Source organism: Setaria viridis, chromosome 7, assembly GCF_005286985.2.
Source record: "Setaria viridis chromosome 7, Setaria_viridis_v4.0, whole genome shotgun sequence".
In the NCBI taxonomy this organism is placed as follows: Eukaryota; Viridiplantae; Streptophyta; class Magnoliopsida; order Poales; family Poaceae; genus Setaria; species Setaria viridis.
In genome coordinates, this window is record NC_048269.2 from 8,644,722 (window position 1) to 8,656,722 (window position 12,001).

The following is a 12,001-nucleotide window of genomic DNA, read 5'->3' on the forward strand; positions in this document are numbered from 1 at the left end:
ATAAGTATAAAATTATCAAGCCACATGCTTTGCTGTATTATATATATATATATATATATATATATATATATATATATATGCAAATGCATCAAAAGGAGTAGGCAAACCTTCTGGAACACGAAGGCCATTTGGATGATTAAGGGAGTGTCTCAAGACAGTAGAATCATGAGCAGGTCCTTCCCAACCGGCACTCACATAAGTGAACATTAGATCAAAGTTAACAGCTACTAGCATATTTTGGGTTGGGAAGGGCATTCTACCACGAAAATGATCTGCCATTCTTGCACGAACATTGCAGGGTATATGGGTTCCATCAATAGCACCAATACAATCATAGAATTATCAATGAGACATTGTAAATTTTTTACTAATAAATTAGTTACGATGTTATATTTTTGAATCAGTGAAGCATACCTCAAAATATGGGTAGAATCTTAGGTTGTTTCTGATTTTTGAGGGTACATCCATCGGTCTATGTGTAAGCATCTCAGGTTCAAGAGCATACAAAACTTGATTGAAATATCTACTAACAGTTACGACCGATCTTGGAAAATGAAACTTTATGTCGCTATTCTTTTTCGTATGGCCTACTATTTGAAGAAACATGGCAACTTTGTTCCTCAACGGAGCAATGCCAAGTGTCCCTAGGTGCGTCCATGGATCGAAACTTGGCACACTGATTGAAGAATAGATGTTTACTCATTCTAAGAAGATTAACGCAGTCTGAAGCTTGGCCACAAATAATTTCTCTAGGTATTTTATCATGTCTCTGTTTCTCTCCAAAATAGAGTACCTTACAGGACTATTTTATTATTCATATAACTGATTACTGCCCAATATGCCACCATAGATGCAGCCATAAAAGCTAATTTTCTCTTGAAGTCTTAAGGGTTGTTCATCTAAAGGAATAATGAATTATCAAGTCAAAACTACTAGAGTACTTGAATGATTTCTCAAATATAAAATGAACATTTACTGCTCAAGAGAAGTGCAATATTTTCCCAATGAGAGGAAAAGATAGTACAAATATGCAGCAATCCGTCACTAAAAAAGAGATCCCCAAACTGAAATTACTTAAGGAACAGGTAAATTGGTTGCAGGAAAAAACCGAATCTTCAAATCAACATAATATACAAAGGCATGATAGGAGTAGGATCGTAGAAAAGTACCTCTAATGGGGCAGCTATGGCACATATCAGGATCAGGATTAGAAGCTTGGATGGGGAATACGGGAGGCAACAGATCTGTGTGACGACTTAGAAGAGAGGGTGAAGAACTAGAGAGCTCGTAATAGATGGGAAGAATGAGCAGACCCGCAGGTAGAGGACTATAAAGGGCGGTGACCTGAGCGCCTGCATCATTTTTGCTTTCCCTGTGCTTTTTCGCTTGCTCCGCGTGCTCGCCTTGCCGACGTGGGAGAGCCAAATCGGCTCGCTCGACCTGGAGAGCTTTTCCTTGCTCATGGAGGTGAGTTTACCTGGCAAAGCTAGTTTTGAGGAGGACTACCAAACAGGTATCCTTGCTAGGCAAGGTTAGGTGGGCAATAGCCTGGCTTGGCAAGGGATCCAAAGGGAACCTATGTGCGCTTGTAGAATTAATATTAATTAATCTTCGCAGCATAAGAAATACCAACAACATGCCTCCATAATGACCGGTTAGATAATATGATGATTTTTCTGTGAAAAAGATAATATGACGAATGATTTCATGCTATCTGTTTTTTTTTGGTTTTCATGTACAAGATGAACGGTTTAAGAAGATATAGATGGTATCACGTGGGGTATCTGGGCATGACAATGCGCTTCTGGGAGGACAGCATATTCACAAGCTGCGTCACTTCTTATCTTCGTGGTTGATGGCGAGAAGGCAGCAAGATTTACCGAACCCAATCAAGGTTCTTGTTTTCTCGGTAAACATGAGAAAAGTGATACGAGATGACCTTGCCCACCATGGATATGAATTCCACGGCTCCAAACACGCTAATATCATCGCTTCTTTCAATCGAGGGGCCAAACAACGAAAGTTAAAGAAGGGAATTCCACCCGACCAAAGTCTTACCAGGTCTTTAACAACCCACGATTCTGAATGAAAGCAAAAGCAAATAACAAGCGTCGGTAGTCTGACAAACCGAAAGAAAAGGAAAATCTAAAGCAGACCAACCCAGCGCAGCGCGCAGCGCAGCGCACAACGCACCGCCAATTGCGCCGCCGCCGCCGCCGCCGTCACTCCCGCCGCAGGAGTGTGAACCACGCCGCCGGTCGCTGCCGCCGCCCAATCAGCTTCATCCGAGCCCCGATTCACCGGATCACATGCGGTCACCTCTCAGATGATCTCCCAACTCCTCAACGCTTTGTTCCTGTTCCTGCTTTTTGCCGCCGCCGCTTTGGGCCCCGGCGGCGCTGCCCAGGCGACGCCGTCGCTTGAGTTCCACCACCGGTTCTCCGCGCCTGTGCGTCGGTGGGTGGAGGCCCGCGGGCGCGCGCTCCCCGGCGGGTGGCCGGCCCCCGGCGGCGCCGCGTATGTCGCCGCCCTTGCCGGGCACGATCGTCATCGCGCGATGTCGGCTGCTGGAGGTAGCGGCGAGGCCCCTCCGCTAACGTTTGCAGAGGGAAACGCCACCCTCAAGGTCAGCAACCTCGGATTGTAAGGCTTCTCTCTGTGCCCCTCGGTTCTCAAAATTGTGTATGCTTGTGCTGTATTGGAGAATTTCACCTGAAATGTTATATTTGTCTGGGTTCTTGTGTAGTTTGCACTATGCTCTTGTGACCGTAGGCACACCGGGGCAAACGTTCATGGTGGCACTGGACACTGGAAGCGACCTCTTCTGGTTGCCATGCCAGTGTGATGGCTGCACGCCACCAACAACGGCTGCTTCTGGATCAGTAAGAGCTCCTCTTTCAGAATATTGATTAGGTGATTGTGCAGGACTCAGAGTTGAATTTCAATGCACGTTGCCTGTGTTACAAGAATTCTAGCATGAACAGAATGTGAATGGTTAAAGTAGGATTTCATTCCTGCTAAAATTAGTTCTGTATGCTGTCTACGAACCATTGGATGTCATTTGTGTGCTATTTCTTACATTTACCTCTCTTCCAGGCAACCATTTCGTTGTTAGGGACATTGTGAATCTAATGCTTGATCTGTTTCTCTTGTTGGTTAATCAAATAGTCAAGTGGTGTACTTAACATCATCTCTAAACACTTCTTCATCATATTTCAAGACTCTAAACTGAACTTGTGAGGCTCATTTTCATTTGTTAGCACAATTTGGTGGCTGTGTTGATTCAAATGGACATTTATACAGTTTGATGACTATTACCCATGTACTAGGCTAGATGTATATCATGCATATCACTGTGAATAGAATTTGTGGTTCAGGACACTATTCTGTTTTGTGGAGGAGGCTGCTCACATGGCACTACATTTAAAACTCACCCATTTGTGCAACTGATACCAAATTCCATTATCCAAGACAAGACAAGGCTGTGAAAAGAAAATTTTACCATTGCACTGCAATGATACTGTGCCCAACATGAAAGATTCTTCTTCCTCCAATGTCTCCCTTGTCCCAGACTCTCTTTTTTCTCGAACAACGCAGGAGAGATGCGTGTCATTTTATTAAGATAGGAGAACAAACAAACAAAACAAGTACAACAAGCCAGGCTTAACAGCCCAAACCTGAGCACCAACCCACTCACACACACATACACCACTACACCCTTAACTAGCGAACAGACGTGCCACGGACAGAAATAAACAAGACCAGACCAAGGGAAAACTAATCTTGGGGTGCCACTGACCCTGCCAGGAGTTCCCTAAGCTTAGAAGCACTTGCCATGCACCACACGGTGTATTCGTTGGCCACATTTTGGAGAAGAGTTTGATGGTTAGGAGAAGATCCCTCAAACACACAGGAATTCCTGTGTTTCCAAATCTCCCAGGCCACAAGAATGATGAGGGAATTAAGTCTTTTTCTCAATTCCTTTGGCACTCCCCTGAGAGCCGATCCCCACCAACTAGAGAAACGAGTTGTCAACAATGTGGGAGCTAAACCATCCAAATTCAGATGGTGTAGGATCAGAAACCAGACCTGCCGACTGAAAACACATGAAACCAACAAATGCTGAATAGACTCCTCAGCCTGGTCACATAATAGGCAGGCAGTAGGATGGGGGAGACCACGTTTGGCTAACGGTCTGCAGTCCAACATCTGTTATTCATGGCCAGCCATAAGAAGAATTTGCAACGCAAAGGAGCTCAACTTTTCCAAATCCTCCTCCATGGTGCGAATCTGATTGTACGAATGAAGAAAACTGCATACGAAGACTTGCTGCTGTATCTCCCCGACTGGGTCAGCTTCCAGCGATGTTGATCAGGAACCTCATGCTGCAGATTCAGATCATCGACCAAATCCCAAACTAGAAGATATTCAACAAGCACCTGAACTTTTAGAGCCCCCTTAATGTCATCCACCCAGGTCCTATTTTGGAGCACTTGAGCCACAGTTTTGCTTCATTGCCCTTTTGGAATTGCCTTGTACAAGTTAGGTGCTAATTCCTCGATAATTTTATCATTCAACCAGCGATCAGCCCAAAAAAGGACAGACTCACCATTCCTTACCATTGCTTCCACTGCAATGTTGAACAGCACTCGAGCATTCTTTGGTACAGTAAATTGGAGACCAGCCCATGGCCTATCAGGGTCTCATTTTTGGGCCCAGAGCCACCGGATGCGCAGAGCCCAGCCAAAGAGTTCCAGATTATGAACACCCAGACCGCCATACTCCAGCGGCCGTTGAACCCTCTCCCAAGAAACAAGACAGTTGCCTCCGTTCGCCTGTTCTTGCCCTTTCCAAAGAAAGCCATGATAGCTTTGATTGCCCATGTTGGGAGGTCCAGAACTATCATAGAATATATGGGAGAAGCTGTCAACACTACTCTAACCATAACCAAGCGCCCAGCCCTATTCATCAAAGAAGCCTTCCAATTTGGAAGGTAATCTGCAATCTTGTCAATCAGAGGCAGGAACACCTCTTTGGATGGCTATGGTGAGCGGAAGGCCAAGGTAGGTGCAGGGAAATTCCTTAGTTGCACAGGCCAGGATATCTGAGGTATTCTGAATGTCCTCCTCTGAACAATGGATGGGAGATGCCAAGCTTTTTGTCAAATTGGTACGAAGACCTGATCAACTCGCTCCTTTCTACCCTAAGTTCACTTTTTTCTCTCTTTTATCTTCTCTACTCATAGCTCATCAAAAACTTGAAGCCACCCACTATTGTCGATTGCTATAAGTGGTGTCAGCCATCGGCCTACTACCTTGGTGTTTTTGCGGGCATTTTTTTCTCACAGTTGCAGTTCATTTGCCTCCATGGAGTTTTGTCCAAATAAGCCCCATGTTTCTTCTTTGACATAGTTAAGATTAGGTAGAGCATGTATGCCATGTTCAAAAGTGAATGATTTTGTGATCGTGCATTGGGTGATGCGCTTGTTTGTTTCCTCTATCTGGGTGATTTGGTTGGTGCTGAACTACTGATGTGGAAATTGATGTATGACAGTAACCTTTTTTATATATATATTGACAACAGACTATATCTATGTCTTTGAAATTTATGTTTAGTTTCTTGTATGTCACTAACTATCTGAATTTCAGGCTTCCTTTTACATCCCTGGTACGTCGTCAACTAGCAAAGCCGTTCCATGCAATAGCAACTTTTGTGACCTTCAAAAAGAATGCTCCACAACATCGCAATGCCCATACAAGATGGTGTATGTGTCTGCGGGCACATCATCTTCTGGATTTTTAGTTGAGGATGTGCTTTATCTCTCAACGGAGAATGCACATCCTCACATTCTCAAGGCACAAATAATGCTTGGGTAATCATTTACCCTGGAGTCTGGATCTACTTCAAATGCATTCAATGTGGTATTTGATATTTTTTTTTGTTTTTTGTTCTTTAGTTGTGGACAGACTCAAACTGGATCATTTCTGGATGCTGCTGCTCCTAATGGTCTTTTTGGACTTGGAATAGATGAGGTTTCAGTTCCAAGCATCTTAGCGCAGAAAGGTCTGATACCTAACTCCTTCTCAATGTGCTTTGGCCGTGATGGTATTGGGAGAATCAGCTTTGGAGACCAAGGAAGCTCAGACCAAGAAGAGACACCTCTTGACATCAACCAACAACAGTGAGCAAAATTTGTTCATTTACTTGCCTCTGCAATTATTCTTTGCTGGTTTATCTTTTGCCTCCTGTTAATTTTGCATTGTTTTGATTATTTCTTAGTCCCACATATGCCATCAGTATCACTGGGATTGCCATTGGAAATAACCCAACGGACTTGGAATTCAGTACTATTTTCGACACTGGTACCTCCTTCACATACTTGGCAGACCCAGCATACACATATATAACCCAGAGTGTAAGTAAATAATCTGATATGGGAATCTTTCTTTGCCAAAAAGATAAGATTTTCATCGAGATTCAAATTTGTATTTTTTCAAAAAGACAAGAGTTTTTCAACCAATTGTTGCTTTGTCATCCATTTTCAGTTTCATGCACAAGTTCAAGCAAATCGCCATGCTGCGGACTCGAGAATTCCTTTTGAATATTGCTATGATCTGAGGTCATTTATGATGTGATATACACAAACATTACTTTATATATTTTGTCATTCCTGGTAAATGACATGGGCTAACTTGTCGGTAAATGACATGGGCTAACTTGTCCAGCTCTGGTGAAGCAAGGATTCTAACTCCTGATATAATCCTGAGAACAGCAAGTGGAAGTCTGTTTCCTGTTATTGATCCAGGGCAAGTAATCTCTATTCAGGTATTTTTGAGATCTTGATTCTTGTATGTGTACAGTTTTATGTACTATAAGCCTGAAGTAATGCTTTTATTTGATAACATTTTCTCACCATTTGTATTTGACATCCAGGAACATGAGTACATTTATTGCCTCGCAATTGTCAAGAGCATGAAGCTCAATATTATTGGGCGTAAGTTTGCTACAGTACTATAACTCTTCAGTTATTATTGGGTGGTTGCTATGATGTTATACTATTCTACTCTTTTATTATTTTCCTTTTCCGGGGCACAGTAGTTGGTTCTTTTCCGGCCCCAAATGGCTTCAACTGTTTTACAGTGATGAGGGAATGTGTGCATCAGCAAATTAGCGTGCTTATTCTTTTTCCTTATTATTGCCAGTATCAGCGTGCATATGGTGTTTTTTTGACTTGTTCAATCTATGTCCTAGATATATATTCTCTGGTTTCTTTAAATTGTAGCAACTCATGTTATTTATGATCTGGGTTGATGTGGCATCACTTATTATGGTTTACAAACATATGATATGCTTCTAACAGTGGTTTCAAAGCTGTGATCATGATCACTAGGTGGTAGTTGTGACTAACTTTGAACTGGATGGAGCCCATTCGTTACAAGTAGAAAAGAATATGCTGTACCAAGTGGGGGACAGCATCTGTTGAAACCATAGTAAAAGTCTATATAAAATTAGTGTAGGGGCCATCAGTTTGGTTGAAATCACATTCATTTAGCTTGAATATTGCTTGCTGATTTGTTAATGTAAAGTACTCCAGAAAGAATGGGTGGACACTAAGGTTTCGGGCCACTGGAAATCTTGGACCAGTTGTTGTTGTGCAACATCAAACAAAAATTATAAAATGGCCAAATTCGAAATTTGTTTTCTTTTTTTTTGTTAATTTTGTGATTGAAGTAATGGAGACAAAAGAAATCTAGGGAAAATCATGTGATCTAAAAAGGCAAATGCTTGTCAAAATTAAGAACAATCAAAGTTTCTGACTAACTTACTGAGTAACTGAATATGTCATGAAATTATAAAATTATTTGTCCAATCTATTTTGAATTTCTACTGCCAATATGAGTGTTCTGTAAATATCCATGTAGCTATGTGTGTCAATCCATGTGAATTAAACCCACCCGGCTAAATAAACGGTGATCTGATTGTTCAAGCTTTTCATGTACATGTCATGTATTTTTTTTGTGAAAGAGTACAACTTAAGTATATTCTCTTTTCCAGAAAACTTCATGACTGGTCTTCGTGTGGTGTTTGACCGAGAAAGGAAAATTCTTGGATGGAAGAAATTCAATTGTAAGTAAAACATGCATCACACCCTTCAGTCCCAAACTGATTTGCTTATGATTTGCTATATGAAATGAAGGTTATGATACTGATAGTTCAAACCCTCTCTCCATCAACTCACGGAATTCGTCAGGTTTCTCACCTTCCACGCCTGAGAATTACTCTCCTCAGGAAACAAGGAATCCAGCTGGTGTTTCCCAGTTGAGACCCCTGAACAATTCATCTCCTTTAACGTTACATGATAGCTTGCTCCTGATGCTTCTTTTGGTCCACTTGTTCATTATGCTCTGATTCCTCTGGTTGGTTTTGGGTTGATCCGGCTGTAAATTAGTTCTTACTGTAAAAATAGATACTGTTACTGTAGAGCTTGACTAGGTAGTACAGCATAGAGACACCATTGCTTAGTGCTTACACGTTCTGTAAATTGGACAATAGGAATTAATTGTGATGCCGATTTTTTATGGCTATATACACGCCCCTTTCCATACTTTCCTCTTTATCTTTTTATTAAAGGATTTTACCGCAGCTTTTACCGATTCAATTTGGGTAAAAAAAGATGACGTTCGAACAAGAAGGATTAGCACAAAAGAACCTGTTCTGCTCGTACAAGTTTTAGTGACCTGTTATAGTATCTGATAAAGGTTTATGTATCACAAAATGCAAATGCATTGACTTTGTACACAATTAAAAAGTTAATTTGTAACCCAACTATGCATAAGTTTGTTTCTATACAGCACATGGCTTCATACAGCGGTTTCTAACATGCGTCTGAAAAACACAGGCTTGTGCATCTAAAGTATAAACAGAATAGAATAAACTATTATTGTCAGTAGAGAATCAAAAGCACCACCGAGAGTGGTCTGTTAGGACTTAGGAGCACATACTGAAGCAGCAAACATGGAATACTGCTCAACTGCTGGCACCTGATATACAGGAATTCCATCATTGGAAAACCCATCTTATTCCGCCATCCACTCGTCCACTCATCAGCGAGCTCGGCACCTCGGCTAGGGTGACCTTAACTCCGTCGTACTGTCCGTCATCAGTGATCTTCCCCAGCGACGACGAGAATTCAAGCTGCACCCCCTGCATAACATCCTCATAGGACTCATCCAGATCCTGGGAGGTCAACTGGTGGTACTACACTAGCTGCATCAGGCTCTGGCTTTCTCCTGTGCAGCCGTGACTTCTCGGCGTGGTAGAGCATCCAATACATACGCCATCCCAAAAGACTAACGAGTCCATCACAAGACGACATGTAGCACAAAGATGTTGCAATTAGCCTGTCTATTTATTTGGTGCTCAAATATGGTGCTCAAAAATACATGAGAAAGGAATGAAACAGCAAGAAATAAATGGCTAAAACTCAAACAGGCTCAAAACCTCCTAAATAGCCCAGAGTCTAAAACGGCCTATTGTGTTCCCATGCGCAGCTCCCCTTATTTGCACATGCGGTCCAGCCTAGTGTGACCTGTATACTCATGCGCGTACGAGTGTGCGGCCTGTTTTGCTTCGGCTCAGCTCCCTTATCGGCACGTACACGGTCTGGCCCAACACGGCCCAACTAACGGCTTAACTCAGCTCGGCCCGACACGTGCTACGCACGCGGCCTCCTTCCCCTAAACCTAGAATCAGCCTGCTAGTGGCCTGCACCAACAGCCCATTAGCAATCCAAACCTGAATTTTTTTTATATTTTTTTTTCGATTTTGCAGAAATATATAGTCGGATGAAAAAATTGCAAATCTAGGCTATTGCCGCCGGCTAGGCCAGCGATAAGGCCTAGTAAGGCCCTCCCGCCCAACAGTCAACAGGCGCCGTAACTACCGCACGCGATTCGAGGCACTGTCGCTGGTCCGCCGTAAATGCCGCGTGCGATTTGAGGCACTGTCCCAGCCCAGGCGGTGGTAAGGCCCTTACTGTCGCCTCAGCCGGCGATAACGCGCTTTCCGCCGCTTGGGCCGGCGACAGTCGCCCCCTACAGAAGCTGCCCGTGCCCCTCCCCTCCCCCCGCACCAGTGCAAGCTAGACCGAGCGCCAGGCAGCGCAGAGAAGAGAAAGAGGAAAAGAGGGAAGAAAAAAAAGAAAGAGAGGAGAGGAGGAGGAGGGAAGAAAAAAAAGAAAGAAAGGAGGAGGAGGAGGAGGGAAGAAATGAGGAGGAGGAGGAGGGAAGAGAGGAGGAGGAGGAGGGGGAAGAGGGAAGGAATTTCTTCCGTCTTTCTCAGATAAATCTTTTTAATCTCGTAGTTTAGTTAAGTATAGTATAGTATAGTATAGTTTAGTTTAGTTTAGTTTAGTTTAGATCTAGATTTAGAAATATTAGTGGATCTGAGATTTAGAAATATTAGTAGATCTAGATTTAGAAATAATAGTGGATCTAGATCTAGACTTAGAAACTTTTAGCTGTATTTAGATATAGGAAAATGTAGCTTAGTTAGTATAACTGATTTAGCTTATATAGTAAAATAGAGTCAGCATTATTAGATTTATTTGTTATGGTAAATGCCTATGATAAATGTAGTTAGTAAATTTTGATATTTTGGTTAGGTATTACATTGTAGTTTTTAGGTGACAATATTAGATTTGTTTGTTCTGGTAAATGACTATGATAAACCTAGTTAGTAAATTATAATTTTTTGGTTAGATATTCGAATATAGTTTTTTGGTAACAATATTAGATTTGTTTGTTCTGGTAAATCATTGTGATAAATGTAGTTAGTAAATTATGATTTTTTGGTTAGGTATTACAATATAGTTTTTCGGTAACATTATTAGATTTATTTGTTGTGGTGCATGCCTATGATAAGGTTAGTTAGTAAGCTTGGTTTAGTGTTACATAGTTGTTTGTTTATTCAATTAAGGTCGTTATTATTGTTAACTTATGTATAGTGTTGAGATTAATTTGGACTGTCTGTTTCATGTATGTTGCCAGGCATGTCGGATAGTGTAAGTATTAAGTGTACTATGGGCTGGGGGAGGTTAGATATGGTCCAGAAGGGGTAGATTTGAGTGGATTTTCCTATTTCACCAAGTGTGTTCCAAGAGCAAGAGAGAAAACTTGGGGGGCATATGCAAGTGGCTTTGTAGGGACTTAGGTGTTGACAGAGATCAAGCGGATGTGTCTATGAGGGTTGTAGTGAAAAGACGGCCCGACATAAACTCTTGGGAGTTGGTTTCGCTTGAAGAAATTCCGAGGTATCGAGCTTACATAAATGGTTTCACGAGAAAAGATTTACCAATCATATGGTATGTCCAATTTTTCATGAAGGGTGGACCTAACACTCATATTGAACAACAAGTCGGAGGTGATGAAGTTGAAGAGGAAGAAGATGTGCAGAGTAATGCGGGTGGAAATGAAGAACTTGATTACGAAGAACAAGAAGGTGGAGATGCAGAACATGATGTAGCATCTCAGGAACCAACTGGAGAGGCTGATGAGGGGAAAGAAATTCCTGAGTTAGTAGAGCAGATAGAGATGGAAGGAGAGGAGGCCAATGGTGCCGTGGATGAGGACTCGTCCGATGAGGAAGACGATTATCCTGTACCGTGAAATTGGTCAAATTATGACCATTCCGCCCTACAGGTCAATGTTGGGGAAAATATTCATTGGGAGTACAGGAAGAATGAGGTATGCATGGGGGCTGTGTACCAAAGTGGGGATGAAGTGAAGGTGGCTATTAAGAGATGGTCCACTTTGTGTTTGCAGCGTCAGTTCAGGGTGGAAAAGAGTAGCCCGAAGGTGTATGATGTCCAGTGTGTGCGAAATGATTGCCCATTCAGGGTGCATGCATATAAGGGCAAATGGAAGGATTACTGGGAGGTGACTATAGTGGTTGAGCACCAATGCTTGCTGGCTGAATTGGAAGGAACACACCGCAACCTCAC

At 42.3% G+C, this 12,001-nt stretch overlaps 1 protein-coding gene across 2 annotated transcripts; it reads left to right on the forward strand.

Annotated features, from left to right (window-relative positions):
• Positions 1-2,093: 2,093 nt before the first annotated feature.
• Positions 2,094-8,585, forward strand: LOC117864369 (aspartyl protease family protein 1). 2 transcript variants are annotated; one of them, XM_034748445.2, is made up of 10 exons: positions 2,094-2,643; positions 2,747-2,882; positions 5,649-5,872; positions 5,957-6,181; positions 6,280-6,415; positions 6,546-6,619; positions 6,726-6,825; positions 6,934-6,994; positions 8,056-8,127; positions 8,198-8,585. In XM_034748445.2, exons 1-10 carry the CDS (start codon positions 2,327-2,329, stop codon positions 8,407-8,409), a joined length of 1,557 nt encoding a protein of 518 aa, XP_034604336.1. In that variant the 5' UTR covers positions 2,094-2,326; the 3' UTR covers positions 8,410-8,585. The 2 variants fall into 2 exon arrangements, with proteins under 2 accessions (XP_034604336.1, XP_034604337.1); XM_034748446.2 differs by having other exon boundaries at positions 8,252-8,585.
• Positions 8,586-12,001: the final 3,416 nt, after the last annotated feature.

What these genes read in the sequence shown, in the direction of transcription:
- LOC117864369 (XM_034748445.2), top strand. Translation starts at nt 2,327, where the DNA reads ATGATCTCCCAACTCCTCAACGCTTTGTTCCTGTTCCTGCTTTTTGCC. An exon ending in CTTGACATCAACCAACAACA is followed by an intron (nt 6,182 to 6,279) that starts GTGAGCAAAATT and finishes ATTATTTCTTAG; the next exon opens with TCCCACATATGCCATCAGTA. An exon ending in TGGATGGAAGAAATTCAATT is followed by an intron (nt 8,128 to 8,197) that starts GTAAGTAAAACA and finishes TATGAAATGAAG; the next exon opens with GTTATGATACTGATAGTTCA.